This window comes from Zingiber officinale, chromosome 5B, assembly GCF_018446385.1.
Source record: "Zingiber officinale cultivar Zhangliang chromosome 5B, Zo_v1.1, whole genome shotgun sequence".
Taxonomy (NCBI): domain Eukaryota; kingdom Viridiplantae; phylum Streptophyta; class Magnoliopsida; order Zingiberales; family Zingiberaceae; genus Zingiber; species Zingiber officinale.
The window spans coordinates 118,343,042-118,359,974 of record NC_055995.1 but is presented as its reverse complement, the minus strand read 5'-3'; the positions used below and the strand labels follow the sequence as shown (position 1 = coordinate 118,359,974).

Sequence of the window (16,933 nt, the reverse complement as noted above, 5' to 3'; positions counted from 1 at the left end):
CGTGTGAACTTCAGCAGCATGCATGGCATTGATCATACAATTCCCAACCCTACTTAATATATTACTAGATGACAGATGTCTTCTAAACCTATGTAAACTCTTTTTTTTGCTCTTCAGAAAATCAGCCAGTAGGCTGCCTAAAGCTATACACCACTAATCAAAATACCATTTAGCCTTCATTTTAAGTATCATTTATCCGATCTGTCATTTCAGGTCAAGACAACCTGCCACCTGCTCAGAACTGCTCCATTTTCCTATTCAAAAGAGAGAAAAAAAAATCCTATTCCAGTTGGCTCAAAGTTGGCCAAATCTAACAACTGTTCTTCCTCAATGTCCCTATCTCTACAGCAGTCAGATATGAATTTAGGGGTGAAGCCCTTGACCTACCACTTTAAGATATTGCATCATCAGCCTCACAAATGCCAACCTTACTAACTACGGTTATATGCATCAGTACTAATGCTCTGCAAATGTGCTACTAAAATTGGTTTTGGGAACTTTACACTGATGGAGTACTGCAATTACCATCATCACTGTCATCATCGTCGAGATCATCGAAGACCCAAAATGCCTCTTCCTCTTCCTCCTCAGGCACATTCCATCGATCTTGTGAAATCTCACCGCCTTCCAGGATCTCCATTACCTGCCAAAACCAACACAATTAAATTAGACTCACTAATCGAGCCATGAATGACAACAGGAAGCTTTCCTACTTAATTTAGCGTGTATAAACTCACTGTAACAATTGGCAACAGCAATTTTACCTCAGTCATTGAAGGTCGCAAAGCTGCAGTGGCTCTGATACAAAGACAGGCCGAAAAGGTGAGCCTTTTAAGCTGCCCCATGTCGTAATCACTTCCTAATCTCGGATCGACCAGCATTTGAATTGCGGACTCATCATTCAGAAGAGGCCTCGCCTGCAAAGCTGCTGGTTAATCAAAAACGTTCTTGGCAGTTAAAACTTTCTCTGGATGGAACAATGGCGAAAGGTGATACTCACCCAGCTGAGCAAGCTTTTGTGAGAACCATCGACAGGTTTCCTTCCCGATATGATCTCCAACAGGAAAACACCAAATGAGAAGACGTCGGTCTTCTCGTCCACGATGCCGTGCATGAAGTACTCCGGCGCCAAGCATCTAATTCAAAGCATGAAATCCATTAACAGAATCGCTAGTTTGACCTTGTATTTCGCCTGAAAGTGGCAGATTTGTACCCGAAAGTCCCTTCGATTGGTCCGACGGCGCGGTAAGTCCACTGGGATGGGAGCCACTTGGCGAGGCCGAAATCTGAAATCTGAGATGGAGATCTTTGGTTTGGGTTCAAGAACACAATGGTTTAGCAGCAAGGAAGACAGTGGTTAATTACTACCTGGGCTTCGAAGTTTGCAGTGAGGAGGATGTTGGAGGTCTTGATGTCCCTGTGGATGATCCTCCTCTGGCATTGCTTGTGCAGGTAATGGAGTCCCCTGGCGGTGCCCAACGCTATGTCGTGCCTAAGTTTCCAAGCCATAGGCGGTGAATTCTCATCTGCAAATACATCGAAACAACAGTTTTGATCCATCGTCGATCGTCATGGTACGAGCGAATTGTTAGGTTTTGTCGATGTTACCGTGGAGATTGGAGGAGACAGAGCCGCGAGAAGAGAACTCGAAGATCAAGTGGAGGTCGCGGTCGATGCAGCAGCCGAGGAGGGCAGAGACGTTGGGGTGGCGGACGTGGCCGACGGTGCCGAGCTCGGTAAGGAAATCCTTCTCCCTCTGCTCGTCCGACGAAGCCCTCATCAGCCTCTTCACGGCGATCACCTGCCCGTCCACCGTCACGCCCCGATACACCTCCGCGTGCCCACCGACGCCCACCAGGTTATCTGCGGAGCCCCAGACACGAACCAAGATCAGATTTTGCGGAGCAACGAGGATCGGAGCGCGGCCAGAGTCCTCTAAAAGACTGACCTTTGTGAAAACCGTCAGTGGCCTTGTGGATTTCTTTGTAGCAGAAGCACCTCCAGCTCGGTTTCACCGGCGGTTTCTCGTCGAGCACCTCAGGAACAGGGGCGGCGGCGGCGGAGGCATCCTCCCGGCACTCTGGTTCGTTGCTCCTTATTCGGATGGCGGAGAGCAGGCGTTTGAGTCTTCCATTTCGGGTGTAAAGCTGCCTCATTCTTTTTCTCTGCAACCGAAGAGGAGGAGGAGGAGGAGGAGGCGGCCAAAGGAGAGGGAAGATGGAATGGCATTAATGGCTTTTGAAACAGTTCAGTTTATAAAAGCTAAGGAAATGCTTTTCTTTCCCAGGAATGCAAAGGAAGCATTTAATGCAAAGGCTAAATTGGCACGCAAGCGCAGAAGAGATAGAAACTTAAATTTCAAATAAATTCTCCAGAAATTAATTTACGAGCCACGTAAAAAAATTGTCTTTTTGCTATCCGCCACGAGATCACAACAGTGCCGCAGTGTGTCTGCTCTAGGAACAAGTCAAGTGTAAAAAAAGATAAAGAAAAAGACATTACATAACGGCCGTAGTTAATATAGAAAATGAGAAGAAAAAAATATTGTTAAATTAGAGAAAAATCTTTAATCATTATATTAATTTTGCATGTAATTTTTATATTTAAAAAATTTTATTTTCATTTCTTGATAAAATATTATTTGTTTCAATTTGTTTAGATAAATATTGTTATCTAAATTATCTCTTAAATTTTTTTTAGATACAAAAGTCTAAAATTGAATATAAAAAATCTAAAAACGAATATAATTCTTCTTAAAGTCAGCACTTTATATTAAAATTGAATATATTTTCTATTAAAATTGTCCCTCTTATTTTTTAGGTATAAAAAGTCTAAAAATAAGTATAATTCCTGTTAAATTCAACACTTTACATTAGAATCCAACACTCTATACTAGGATCGAGTATATTTTTTATCTAAATTAACCCTCATATTTTTTGGTACAAATAGTCTAAAAATGAATATAATTCTTATTAAATTCAGCACATTAAACTAAAATCGAGTATATTTTGAGGTGAAAAAAGAATTGTGTTCAATTTGATAGAAAATATACTAAATTCTAATTTAATATACTGAATTTAAGAGGATTTATACTGATTTTTAGACTTTTGTACCTAAAAATATCATGGACAATTAGGTAAATATGTTTGATTGGGGAGTGAAAATAAAAATTTTCATGGATAAGAACTGCATGCAAAAATTTATTTACCGATAAATATGTTTGATTGGGGAGTGAAAACAAAAATTTTCATGGATAAAAATTACATGCAAAAATTTATTTACCAATAGGGACTACATGTAAAATTATCCAAAAATATATATAATGGTGAAACTCTCTCATAATTAATCAGATATACCCGAATTAATTTTTTACTGTGGCGCGTTATTAAATTATTTGTTTCCAGAAGATAATTTTAAAATGTTAACTACCGAGCGACGAATCAATTCGAAGAATGAATTAGATAACTGGATTACTAAACAAAAATTCAAGAGTCCTTATAATGCACATTTCATCACAATTAATGATCAATTATGTCATGTCGAAACCAAGCGATAGATGAGCCTCTACATCACATTGATTTTGCGGGGCCATGTCGACGTGGACGCACAGCTATCGACGACTCCGAATTGGGTCCGCCTCGGTTCCATCGACTGTGCAATTATTATCTTCATTTATATTTATCACACTAATTAAGCAAAATCCTAACTCATCCAATAAATTAACAACGTGCTAATTAATTAAATCGCATGGTAAATAAACGGATGTAACGTCCAAATCATGAACACTAATCAATTTCCAAATCATGGCATTGTTAGTTTGGTTAGGGTGAGTCGGAAAATGTCTAATTTAGTTGCATTAGTTATGAATTACAGAATTAGATTTGGAACCTGCCTAGTTTTCATTAAATGAGTCGATCTGTATTACTCTTATCTTCACGATAAATAATATAAAAGATTTAAATGGTAGGTTGAATGGAATTATTATTTTATAAGAGATGTTTGCGTAGCATTTAATTTGGACACCATTAAATTAGAAAAATAAACAACTTGTTCAACACAACAAATCTTATTTCTAAGAAAGTAAACCAAATATTTCCAATTTATAATGAGCGGAGTTGATCTATCAAAGCTGCAGAGAAAAGTGTTGGTTGTAAAAAACATTTTGCATGCGCATCCGGGGAATCGAACCCCGGTCAGTACCGTGGGAGGGTACTATGATACCACTACACCAGAAGCGCAATTCTTGAGTGGTGGACGTCTATTTAGATAAGATCCTGTAGCCAGAGTGTATATAACAAATTGTTCGCTAGTAGATGGAAAATCCAAAGCACACACTTGTCTCTGCATTGCAAAACGCCAAACATGTAGTGGTTAGCTGAAATATCTCAAGAACAAGGAGAATGTTTGATGGATGAGATCGCCACACTCCTGCACTTTGTGTAAAGTTTTTCAATGGCCACGAACTCTGCAAGTTCCCATGATTAATTATCTGTTAGTTTCAACATAAATACTTGCCAGTAAAAGTTCATATGCAAAATAACAGAAAATGACCGAGTATAAAGAATGATGCAAGAATCGCATTGAACTGAGAATTAAGAAGCAACAGTTCGATGTGTGCCAACTAACTTAACTGCAAATCCGCAATCCTCGTAATGCACAAACTGTACATTAATAGAAATCAAGAGTGTGGAAGTGAGCGACTTCAGTAAAGGATTCTTAGCTCAGTTAAATATGATGAAAGACACTTGAGAAAAGAAAGACTCACTAAGGGTTAAATATCATGAGAAGTAACTTGCTGATACAATGCTTGAAAACATAGAAAAGCATATTGAAATAATAGCGAGTATCATCTCAATGAAATTGTTGTGGGCAGAATATAATGTTGACCGCAAAATAGAAATGTAGTAAGAGCATAGAGTAGCTCATGGAAATGTAACTACGTTCCCTTAAATAATTCTCCTACACAAAACGTAGCTGTTTCAGGGACAGATCTTACCTACCAGTATTAAAACAGATGAAATAAACTGTTTATGTTCAATTAATAGGACCCAGCCAAAAGGTTTCCAATACATAGTTGCTTCTGCATTGAAGAATCAGTAAACCAACAGGTGTTTTATAATTGTGGTCAATTGTCTTCGTTCGATGAAAAGGTCATACATAGAACCCTAGAAAATGTTAACATCTTAGGCAAGTGAACCAGTAGAGACATTGAAGAGAGACAGAGAGAGAGAGATCTCAACACCATCCTCAGTTCGCCAGTCTATTATTCAGCAAGAAAAAGGAAATGCTGATGAAGATATACGAACAAAAATTGGATGGTCAAAAGGAAGAGGGCCGGGTTTCCGGAGTGGATTCCTAGCCATTGGTTTAAAGGACATTAAGAAAATGGCACAAAATTAGCCATGGTTTATGGTCAATGTTGGGAACTAGGAAATAACATTTATAAAGTTGATATGGTAAAGATGAGAACCCCAAGAAAAGATAAAAATTCATAGATAATAGAAAAAAAATGACGTACAAAGTTGATAATTACATTTTGTAGTAAGATGACTAGACTTGATTAGGAAGGATAGAAAAAGACTGAAGAAAACTCTTCTTCAAGATAATTAAAAAATGATTTAACAAATTTGGGCAGTTGTAGTGCTGTAAAATTCAATGGCAGCATAGGATGGACTAACCAGTCCCAAGTAGCTTGGACTTGTGGTTTGTTGTTGAATCTGGTCGCCAATTGACAAGTTGAACCAGAAGAATCATCATCGAGTAAACGAGTAATACTAAAAGAGGCAGATGTGAAACTTCATACGAACAAAGAAGACAAAAGGAATATCCTTGTGAAACAATCTCTAGCATTCCATGAGTATAGCAATATAATAAACTACATAAAAAAAAAACAAATATCTTAACTTGAGTCCCATAAAAAACTGAAGAACTTTCAAAGAACAAAAGAAAACAGTAGAATTTCAAAGTAATCATATTTGAAACACACTTTTAGTGAGTTTATCATGTAAGTCCATGATAATGCTTAATGACTGACAAAGAAACAGCATATTCATGAAACATCGTACCTACTTGAGAATAGAATCGAGGTCATCTCAGGCCCGGCCCAGAGGCCGGGCAGTCCTGGGCGATTGCCCAGGGCCCCAAGTTTGGATGGGGCTCACACTGTTAAATATTTATATAATATATATATATATATATATATATATATATATATATATATATATATATATATATATATATATATATATATTAATTATTTTAAGAATTAAGTTTTATAAATCTTCACTTGCACTGCTCTTCCGCCGCACAACTGCACAAGCTCATGGCTCAAGTTCTTGGTGGGGCCTATAACTTTTAAATGATTATATATATATATATATTTATATATTAATTATTTTATGAATTAAGTTTTGTAAACCTTGCACTGTTATCTGTTCTTTGTTGCACCTGTTCTTCCGCCGCCACACAAAGCTCAAGCTCTTTGAATTTCTGCTGACAATCTCCTCTTTCGTATTCTCTTTACTTCCCAGTTTTCTGTTAGATTTTTTGTTTACTCTCCTTTCTACCAGCGACTCTGCGAGATCGCGACGACGTCATAGCGAGGCTGCGCCTTTGCCACTTTTCTACACTGCTGCACTAGTACCTCCGGCATGTTACACCTAAAGGTTTTGAACTTACGGTGCGGAGATTTACAAGCTGTGGCGTTTGTGGGATGATTTAAATTATAATTTTATTCCGTTTATTTAAATTATAGTATTGGAAAAGATAAAATCTTGAAATTAATAATATTATAGATGATTTTACACCTAGAAAAGTTAGAAAAAACTATTTAATTTTTATTTTATAAAAAAAAAATTAAAGATCTATTTTAATTATGTCGCCCCGGGCCTCCTGATTGTTAGGACCGGGGCTGGGTCATCTGCAGAATAGCATTGGTCAAGATGGAACAGTAGTTCTGCTGGTGAATCCTCTGATTGGTTCTTGGTCACCTCTGAACAGCATGTCTGCTTGAGATTCTCTCTACCACATATCTGCATATCAAAAATGTCGCCTCTGGCTTCTGTTGCCATGCCTATATCAGCTACAATGCAACCAAGGAATACATGAAAAGTTAGAGTTACTGGAAAAATAAATAAATTCAAAGGCTTTCAAGAGTGAACAATTTCGAACGGGAGGCGCGACTTGAATATAAATAGAAACTTTTAGGTTTGCCTTTTCTTCACAATTACCATTTCACGAAGACGACATTGCCGTACCTGCCTTACGATAGGATGGACCCCACCTACAGCCAACCATCAGGAAGCGAGGTGCAGGCGAGTATGTCCGTGTACTTAACGATTTATCTTATAGATAATATACGCGAAGTAAAGACTTATGAGTGAAAAAACAATTGATCGCAGCCGACAAGCGACACGTCTCAAAGGGGCCACGCAATATGTTCGCAAAAATTAACAACTCGTCCATATCATACAAGAAGTAATCGAGGAAAATTATTAGTCTCTGAATAACTGGCAAAAAAACCGAGAAAACGTATAGGACACATCTTACAAAGATAAATTCGACTACCATTTCCCAATCAAATCAAAATATTCACCACCATCTGTTAATCAACAAAACTCGGTTGCAGGTAGCACAGTGGCAAGACAAATTCCACAATCTAACGAGTAATACAGCAAGAGACGTGAACATGGCGCTAGTTTTACTCGTCCGTGAATGTGATGTCGGCCTACGATGATTTCTCTGCTTCTGCAGCCTTTTGTTCCTCTTGCTTCTTCCTTAGAGATGGAGGTGGCCGAACAACGATACTTCTCTTCCATTTCTTGTCGAGTTTCCTGGACAATCTTTTGTTTATTCCCTCCTCAATCTCCCTCTCCCTTTTTACTGTTAGCATTCGAGCAATCTACAAGAGATTATCAAAACAAGTAATAATATCTGCATAATCTACAAAGTATAATGAATCTTTGTGAACAACATTAGCATTTCCAAAAGCATCCTAATGATTCTATTAAGATGCTAACACAAAAAATGTGGATCCATACGTGTGTTCGAGTTTAGCAACTGGTTTGGTCACTAAAACTTGGAGGCCTGGGGATGCTTATTAGAACAGAGATAGAACTGGAATCTACAAAGAAAAGCACAAAGGTTTTCCCCGAGCCTCGTAAGTTAAGATGTGTTTGCCAGATGGTAATTTGCCTTATGAAATAATGAACACTAAAGGTCTAATGCAAAATTAAGATCAAAATGTGATAAGACAATATTAGTAAGATATTTGTCTTGTTATCCATGTGAAATTTCATTCTTAAGGGACTAAACATTACCATTTACCAACAAAGAATATTTGTCAAACTATACTAATGTAAATACGAACCAAAAGTATGATCTCTCAGCAAAGCATCCTTGTATTTGCATGTTCATCTTAATCAATTTCATAGATCCATAGCATATGAGCCAACACCAAGCATATACTGCATGATATTATATCCTTAAGTTGCTATTACGAGAGTCTTAAGCATTCTTATGTATTACCTTGATGTAGAAACAACCTTATATTGCATATTTGACTTTTAATCCTTCACTTACACAATCAAATTTCCTATATTACTCCAATTTGCTCATTTCAATTTAATTAGCTGAATCCAGAGTCATGGTCATTTGTGACGATACAATTGCACTCATACTAAATTTCTGGCAAAATGACTACACTTTATTGCTGCCTATTTATTTGATAACACATCTACAAACAAGTAAAGAATAATACACTTTAACAGACCTGAAGCTTGTTTTTTTTTTTACTGAAAACAATAATACAAAATCAATAAAAAGCTCATCCTTGCCACTTCCATCAAAAGACTCCATGAAAGCAAACTTTTTTTGAACTCAGAAAAATTGACAATTATATCACCTACACACATAATAGTAACATAGGGTGAGAGATTAATAGGGAGATGAGCTTCCTATGTTTAGAATGATTGTTGGGTGTGCCATCACATTTAATGGATCACCATGAGAAAATCACATAAAAAATTAATATAGCAGAGAAGAAAATACTAAGACGGATGTGTATGAGACTAACTAAAAAGTATAAAAAGAGAGTCTGGTATATGAAGTTCCCACCAATATGAGGTCCCGGGGGAGGGTAAGACCACATTAGATTTATTGTACGTAGTCTTATCCTATATTGCAAGAAGTTGTTTTCACGACTCGAACCCATGACCACAAGGTCACACGGCAGCAAAGTATAAAATAGAAAATGCTACTACTTGAATCAATTAAGTGTAGTTCTAAAGGATGATAAAATGAGTGAAAAGAAATTAAGATAGTATGAGCATATCCAAGAAAAACACAGATTCTACCATTAGACAAGTTGAATAAGTTAGAGTATTGTAAGGGAAAGAACAAGATTAAAGAAAACTCTATTTAATGTAACTAAAATTCTTTGAGAGATTTGACTATTATTAGCAAGCTATGCATAGAGATATGTTAGAACCACATCAAGCTTATGCATAATGCTTCATTACTAATGACCCTTATGTCGAAGTGTCCGTATTTGACAATAAGCACACATAGTTACATGTCCGTGTCACTAGAATTCCAATTAGCTATTGGTGTCATTATCCGCACTACCTGAACTGCCAATATTGGCAATATAGTCAGTCTCCACTACCCTTGGTAAAAAAAATGGCAATAACAACAAAACAAATTCCTTCATTTTTTTTTAATGTATAACTATGAAGCAACCATTTCACATGGAAGAAACAGTTCTTAGAACATAGAATAAGTAGATGGATTTTTTCTCTGAACCTTAGACCACAAGCAGAATACTCCAATTTTGAGCCATCAAGCAACAAGCATGTAAGAAAGAGGAGAACAGGTAGCGTGTACCCTTTTGTGCATCCGTCTGAACTCACTAGATTTGAACTCATTCCGCGCAGATTTCTGGAGCCGGAGCATGAACAGCTCCCCCTTAAGGTCGATTACCTCCTCGTTGATCTCCTCCGTCGTCTTCGTACGTATCTCCTTCATCTCCTCTTCCCTCTTCGCCATCCTCACCACCAGCCTTCCTCCGCGGGCACTGTAGCACGGCGTCGGAACTCGAACTGCGGCCCCAAGTCCGATTCCGCTGAAGGAAGAAACCCTTGAGGAAAGAACTGGAGGCGAAACCCTGAGAAACGAGAAGGAAGCAAGGATTTGATGAGATGAGGAGGACGTCGGCGATGAGATCCCGAGAGCCATCATCTCCGTCGCTTCGTTGCTCTCTCTCCGGTGACTGCGTTGTGGGTAGGATTGGGCAGATAACGTTCCTACGGAGTATGGAATCTTGGAATTACAGGCTTCTCGGTTTCTAGCCTTTCGGCCCAATTCTAACAAACTTGGCCCAAATTAAAACCCGATTATGAAAATAATTGAAAATTTTAATCTAAACTAATTATTTATATATAAAATTACATCATAGTACAGATACTATTGAAAATTGAAAAGGGACCCCTTTATCAAATATCTTAAACCATCGATGACGGAATAATAAAGGCATTGAAGAGTAAGCTCTCCTGGGCCGCATCGATGGGCTACCTACCGTCACTCGGCAGCAAGGCGGTGCACCTTGTCTCCGGCATCACCTCCGCCTACCTTAATCCCATCTCCGATGAACCTGCTGACCACTCTGTAAGTGATTTTGTTCACTTTCCCTTTTCATCTTCTGGTTTGATTGATCGAAGTTTGAAGGCCGGAAGTTGGGTTCTTTTTTCTAAACTTTCTATTTATCCTTTAATTTAGTTGTTTTTTTTTTCAGGTTAAGTTTCTTTCACTGTCTTTCTAGTATAGATGCTGAAGCGATTACGAACTTCATTAATTCACTAGATCATGGTTTTCCTTGGATTTCTTTGAACTTGTGTAATAGCTGTGAAATGGATTAGAGCAGATCGAGATCTATTTGAATAGGGAAATTGGTTGAAAGAAGGCAAGAATCTGATACAAAATGTTTCGCCATTTTTGTGGATTATAAATTTCATGGTTCAAGTGTCACTAGGCAACCAAATATCGTGGAAATTGGATGCATCATCCTGTTATAGCGCTATGTGGAATTGATTGAAAATGAATAGCGATTGGTATGACCTTTCTCATTTATGTTAAGTCTATGGCTTGAAGTTTAAATCTCGGTTATCCTGTCAAGTTTAACCGAATAAAATTGAGCCTTCTACTGTCCAAAACTGAGATTCCGTGTAGTTTGTAGTTCTCTGTTTTTGCTGTGATTTCCTGAACTGATGTGTTGCTTTAGAGCTACTAAAAAAGTTGACCTTGGTCATGTTACTTCGTAGGACTACACATAATTCTAGATGCACCTCACCATGTGATTGCCTCTTTATTCTTATGAAACTAATGATAAAACGAGTTGACAATGGCAGGATGGGATTCTTGTGGCCGACCTTTGCTAATTGAGACTCATGACTTATTGTTGTTGTATTGCTTATCTTCTTGCCTCTTGTTATTTTAAAGTGGTAAAAAAATGGATGGATAAATAAATATAAGGATCTATCATCTCCCTACTTTCAGTAGTTCCTCATACTTTCTTGGATTAAGTTTCTGTTGACTATTTTCCAATTTCTTATGACTTGGTTCAATGAAATGATAAAATGGTGACAAATTTTAGGGTGCAATATTTTGGTCTTCAGAGTGATTGAAGAAAAAAATAATAAAAAAAAATGTTTCATATTGAAATTCTTCATTCGTCCACATGCAATTCTGTAAATACCCCGTGGTAGTTTTGATGTGATCAACCAAGCCAGGTTAGGTCCATGTGTCTAAGTGTGCAGGAGCATAGGAAGTCGAGCGAAAGACGCGACTAGCGAGAAGGACAACACGAGAGAGAATCGACGGGCTCGGTGCGTCTGAGGGACGAGGTGCTGCGGAAGAGTACACTAGCGGACGAAAAAGGAGCGCGTGGCGTTTCCAAGAGACGAGAAGCTAGAGCGGAAGCTTGCTCGAGGAGAAGGTCGGAAGATGATCCGGGTGAGCCCAATTCCGGATGGACGAAATCACCCAGGCAATCGGCGCAGCGGAAGAGCCAATGGGGAGCTGCGGAGCTATTAGAGGCACCCTCAATGTGGTTGGAGGCGCCTTTGCGCCTTTCTGTGGGAAGACACCTTCAACCACCCATGGAAGGTGCCTTCAACACTTTAAAGGCGTCTTAGACCGGGTAAAATTAACCGTTAGCGGAGATAAACCCTTATCTTCTCTTGCCTCGCTGGAGGTACCTTCCACCTTATTGGAGGCGTCTTCCAACCTTGGATAAGATTTTCCAGGGGCTATAAAAAGACACATGGACCTAGGAAATATTCAATAACTCGAGTATTCATTTTCTAACTTATTCCTGAATGTTCAAAGAGTGAAAGAGGCTTCTCTGCCTTCAACGAAGAAGATTTTTAGTGCTTTCTTTTGCCTTAGATTAACAACCATCTAGGTTGTAACCAAGTAACTCTTTTGCCTCTTTCTTTTTAAAGTTATTCATTTAATTTGTTGTTATAACTGTGCTACTAATTAGAGTTGGAAGTCGAGAAAGGTTTGTAATTGTTATACAAGCAATTCATCCCTCCCCTCTTGCCGGCCTCTAAGGGACCAACAAATCCTACTATGTCCTTAATTCTACTGATAACTGTGGATATTTCTTACCATAATTTACTTTACAAAGTAAATGAAATCACCCTCATGATATAAGAAACAGTTGGTCAAGAAAAGATGATGAGGCACAGAAATATGTCTGTTGTACATTCTCTTCCATCCTTTACATGTTAGTACATTTTTTTTTGTAAAATTGAAGCATAAGTTCACAAAGAATCCCTCTATCTTGCATCTGTCTTATATTATTTGTCCTGAATTTTCATAGAGATGATTCCAATGCCGGTTGGAGTTTTGAAATTTTTGATCCCACAAGTTTTTGTGAGATGAAAGAAGTTATGTTTTCAGGAATGTAATCCATTGAACATGTGCAATATTTTCTTTGTGAGGCCAAGTTTTTTTTTTCCTGATAGTTTGTGACTATCTTTTCTTGTTCAGGAAGAGAATTTGGAGGCAAAGAGCCTGGATGATGCAGACTTACAAGGAGGTTCTAAATCTCCAAATGTTCCAGACACCACCTCTTTCACTGCATTTATGATCTCTCTTTTGTCATCGTCAAACTCAAGTAATCATCTTCCTGAAGACCTACAAGAGCATCATGCTGAAGAAGAAGAGAGAATTTCAAAGTCTGTACCTAATGAAAATAGTGGAAGAAAAGGCATACTTGCAAGAGGGAAGAAAAAACTTGGGAAAGTTATTCACAAGGCAGCTAAAATGAGTGGATTTAGACATAACTCAGTGCCTGAAGTTGATTGTAACATTCTAAAAGATTCGGAGTTGAAGAGACATGAATTGAGTCCAGTTGAAGTCACAAAGAATGATGCAACTCTATTTGATCTACCAGAGATGTCTGAACCCTCATTACTTCTCTCACACAATACGCGTGCTGCTCTGTACTTTTCACTGCCAACATTAGTCAAAGGGCGGAACTGGCTCCTGCTTTATAGGTTCTGGAAACATATTTCTATGATCTATTATGCATAAATTTGCATGATTACCATCTTCAGTGCTGTACTTTTATTCACTGACAGTTTTGATACAGCACTTGGAGACATGGTATATCTCTATCAACTCTTTACAGAAGAAGTACAATTTGCCCTGGTTACTCACTCCTGGTATGTATTTTTTTTCTCATTATCTAATGTAGTTCTCAATTGACGCACTCTTGTTTTTTGTGCCACTCAATTATTCACCTAGTGAGTAGTGAACTTAGTTAAATGGAAGAGAAAAAAAAATTGTATGTTTTTTTTTTAAAAGTGAAGGAACATTGCTTGGATATTAATGCTAGCCGTTAAGACAAGTGTGAAACCACTGGCTTGGTTAGTTCAGTTCCATGTATTTTGCATCTAAGCCCAGCAGGATTCCATTTTAAAAAGTTATAAACCTACACCCACTATCGGTTCACATAACAGTCTAGAAACAAATTGAAAAATTGGCAGATCAGATTTATTTTATTTATTATTTTAAAAAATAATAATTTAGTGCATTTAACTTGTTTGTAATCATTTCCAATGCTCCTTGCATCAGCTACTGCTGTACTAAATATTTACACTACTGTATTTTGACTTTTTTTCTTAATACTAAGTTGCAGAAACATGTGAGAGCAGTTAAAATAGAAAGCATGTGGATTTGCTCTTCAGATAGTGTACTGTTTTTTTAAAACCAATATACAAGAATTTGTTAGTGAATCTAATTTAGTTTAATGTTCTCCATGCTATTTTTATTTTCATGATCTATTGATTGCTATTACTAGGTTTATATCTCTATGCTATCACTATCAGTCTTGAGGGCAAGCTATATCCATCTATAGAACATTACTGCTTAAATAGGATCATGTCTCTTCTAGGGTTTCGATTTGTTAAAACAATTAGGATGCGAGAGGAAAGGATAAAAATCCATCCTTTAGTTCCAGATTGACTTCAAAAAAAGGATGTTGGGCTTGAGGAGGCATGTTAGGATAAAACTTTGCTTTTAGTCCCACATCCCAAAATGAGAGGTCTTAAAATATACTTGAATACAAAGAGATCCCTAATTTAAAAGACCCTCGGCAAGCTTGCTTAAATTTGAGCTAGACAAAATCAGAAATATTTTTATCCCTATATTAATATGCTTCATGAAAAGAATAAACTTTCTATTTCACCCATTAGTTTACTCCTATATTTTCTTTCAGGTCGTTGGGGATCAGAAGGGTGCTGTTTTTGGTGGCTTAGTTGAAGCACCATTGCAACCAACCAGTAGGAGAAAGTATCAGGTCTATAAACTGCAGTACTAATACTTTCATAGTTCACTTTCTAGTGATGTTTATTGATATTGTTTTTGTTAGTACGTTTTCAATTACTTTGATTTGTTTTGGGTATTTCAGGGAACAAACATCAGCTTTGTTTTCTCTGATGTATCTGGAACTCCTGTTATCTTTCGGCCTACAGGTAGCCTGAATTTCACGCAACAGTAACTTTGCACTCTGTTGCCTGTAAAATTTTACTGACTATAACTTGATAGAAGCAAAATCATCGATTCTGTTATGATCCGCTAACTGTTAAAATATTTGTGTTTGAGTTAAGTATTAGCTAATTGTTTGAACTATTTAGGTTCAAATCACTACTTCACTTTGTGCTCATCTGAATTCTTAGCATTGGGAGGGGGCGGTCACTTTGCATTGTATTTGGATGGAGATCTGTAAGCTGTGCTTATTTGAACTCATTTCTTAAAATCCATCTAGTCCTTTGAAAAATATCTGGCACTAGCATACTTGTTTTGACAATCTCTGTTCGTATTTTTCAAGGTTGAACGGATCAAGTTCTTCTTCAGAAACTTTTGGAAATTCGTGTCTTGCACACACTGAAGATTTTGAAGTGAAGGAGGTCGAGGTGAGTGATCTTCATTTTCCTTTCTTTTTTCCCTCTCTCTCTCTCTCTCTCTCTCTCTCTCTCTCTCTCGTGTTGCAAAAAATAAAGTCTGTTGCCACAATCTTACCATGGAAATTATATCTTTGCAGTTGTGGGCTTTTGTCTATGCTTCCAAATACGATGAGATCGTGGATTTGTGTCGAACAGAGAAGCCTGGAATTTGCAGATGGTGAAGGTACTCTAACTGCGTAAGCCATGCCATAGCACATAAAACTCCTGGAATTTTCACGTAGGAAATATACAACTCTGACTAATTGTGTACATGTCTTGTTTGCTTCATGAAAAGTATATTATCTAAATGTTCAAATCGTTCATGGGTACTTTTAACGGCATGGATCGATGTGGAACAGGGCCCGTTGGTCTGGACTCTACGAATTCATAGAAACCCCAATTATTAGCAACATTAGTTATCAACTAACTAATTTATTTAATTAGGTGGTAAATATGGATGCTCAAAGTAGCAAAACATTAGATTAGACTCTAATTAATTTCAAGGATAAATACACCATTGGATTCTAGTAGGCAAACACGTGTTAAAATGTTTATGAATGCACGCATGGGGACTTACGTAACTGCATGGGAGCCATCAGGTCAAGTCAAAAATTCCCTGCGCGATAATTGAAAAAGAAGACTAAAAGACTTCGCCTTTGGCGTGCCATTTGCTAATTGTATTGTAATTAAGATTTTTTTTTAACTTTGACAATTAATATTAAAGTAACCGAAAGTTAATTCATCTTAATTGCATGCCCAACAAATTCGATCGTCAATAATGCACGTAAGGTATAATCATCATTCGTTTTCATTTTTTTTCCTTTTTCTTTTTTTTTTCTATATATCCGATTAAAGGCGACCTTAGAGTTAGGGTTCATATTCCAACCATTTAACATATCGTCTCTAGAGAAAGACTTTCCATCGATTTGTTTAATTGGAATCTACGTACATGACAAATGCTCTTTGATTTGTTTGCAATATTAATTGGACCTATTAATTGATTTAAAACCAACGGGCACTAGCTAGGGCCTCACACTACATGTATTATATCTTCAATTATTAATGAAGACTAATCATTTATATTAATTAATTAATGAGCTCATATGATGACATTAGTTCCTTGTGAATTACAAAGGAAGCTTCTTAGCTTGATCATATAATGCATCCATGGATCGATATTATTCCATGCGATTCATGAATAGTATTAATTAATAATTAGCTAAATGCTCATTTAAAATACACAAAGATATCATGCTTTACATGTACCTTTTTTATTAAAAAAGGACCAAGATATTAATTGGCTATACCTTCACTGTACATATATTCTTGTAATAACGGATGAATAATATCCCTTTTATTATCTCAATAAAACTGATATTTTTTAACTTATCCAATTAAAATATAGCAAAGTGGAAGATAGAAAA

The 16,933-nt window shown here is 37.2% G+C and overlaps 3 protein-coding genes and 1 non-coding gene across 5 annotated transcripts; 1 reads left to right on the top strand and 3 right to left on the bottom strand.

Moving 5' to 3' along the window:
* Positions 1-207: 207 nt before the first annotated feature.
* LOC121985547 (probable receptor-like serine/threonine-protein kinase At5g57670) lies at positions 208-2,285 on the bottom strand. The gene is made up of 7 exons (XM_042539071.1): positions 1,949-2,285; positions 1,609-1,863; positions 1,369-1,526; positions 1,214-1,293; positions 1,001-1,136; positions 765-917; positions 208-643 (listed from the first exon to the last, which is right to left on the bottom strand). The coding sequence occupies exons 1-7, from the start codon at positions 2,154-2,156 to the stop codon at positions 500-502; spliced, it is 1,134 nt and encodes a 377-aa protein (XP_042395005.1). The 5' UTR covers positions 2,157-2,285; the 3' UTR covers positions 208-499.
* Positions 2,286-4,167: 1,882 nt separating this feature from the next.
* Positions 4,168-4,238, bottom strand: TRNAG-CCC. Its single transcript has one exon. It is a non-coding gene; the product is annotated as a tRNA-Gly (tRNA).
* A 3,306-nt stretch (positions 4,239-7,544) lies between these two features.
* On the bottom strand, positions 7,545-10,302 carry LOC121985546 (50S ribosomal protein L29, chloroplastic-like). Its single transcript, XM_042539070.1, has 2 exons — positions 9,883-10,302; positions 7,545-7,900 (listed from the first exon to the last, which is right to left on the bottom strand). Exons 1-2 carry the CDS (start codon positions 10,234-10,236, stop codon positions 7,727-7,729), a joined length of 528 nt encoding a protein of 175 aa, XP_042395004.1. The 5' UTR covers positions 10,237-10,302; the 3' UTR covers positions 7,545-7,726.
* Positions 10,303-10,505: 203 nt separating this feature from the next.
* LOC121985545 (TLD domain-containing protein 2-like) lies at positions 10,506-15,827 on the top strand. 2 transcript variants are annotated; one of them, XM_042539069.1, is made up of 9 exons: positions 10,513-10,662; positions 10,790-11,105; positions 13,051-13,559; positions 13,655-13,727; positions 14,783-14,863; positions 14,975-15,038; positions 15,201-15,288; positions 15,395-15,479; positions 15,608-15,827. In XM_042539069.1, the coding sequence occupies exons 3-9, from the start codon at positions 13,147-13,149 to the stop codon at positions 15,689-15,691; spliced, it is 888 nt and encodes a 295-aa protein (XP_042395003.1). In that variant the 5' UTR covers positions 10,513-10,662; positions 10,790-11,105; positions 13,051-13,146; the 3' UTR covers positions 15,692-15,827. The 2 variants fall into 2 exon arrangements, with proteins under 2 accessions (XP_042395002.1, XP_042395003.1); XM_042539068.1 differs by lacking the exon at positions 10,790-11,105 and having other exon boundaries at positions 10,506-10,662.
* The last annotated feature ends 1,106 nt before the right edge of the window (positions 15,828-16,933 follow it).

Excerpts from the sequence above, each read along its gene's own strand:
- LOC121985547 (XM_042539071.1), bottom strand. The coding sequence starts at position 2,156 with ATGAGGCAGCTTTACACCCGAAATGGAAGACTCAAACGCCTGCTCTCC. Across the intron at positions 1,137-1,213 it reads CCAATCGAAGGGACTTTCGG|ATGCTTGGCGCCGGAGTACT; the intron begins GTACAAATCTGC and ends GCTTTGAATTAG. Across the intron at positions 918-1,000 it reads ACAAAAGCTTGCTCAGCTGG|GCGAGGCCTCTTCTGAATGA; the intron begins GTGAGTATCACC and ends GCAGCTTTGCAG.
- LOC121985546 (XM_042539070.1), bottom strand. The coding sequence starts at position 10,236 with ATGATGGCTCTCGGGATCTCATCGCCGACGTCCTCCTCATCTCATCAA. Across the intron at positions 7,901-9,882 it reads TCAGACGGATGCACAAAAGG|ATTGCTCGAATGCTAACAGT; the intron begins GTACACGCTACC and ends AATCTCTTGTAG.
- LOC121985545 (XM_042539068.1), top strand. The coding sequence starts at position 10,561 with ATGGGCTACCTACCGTCACTCGGCAGCAAGGCGGTGCACCTTGTCTCC. Across the intron at positions 13,728-14,782 it reads GCCCTGGTTACTCACTCCTG|GTCGTTGGGGATCAGAAGGG; the intron begins GTATGTATTTTT and ends ATTTTCTTTCAG. Across the intron at positions 15,480-15,607 it reads TTGAAGTGAAGGAGGTCGAG|TTGTGGGCTTTTGTCTATGC; the intron begins GTGAGTGATCTT and ends ATATCTTTGCAG.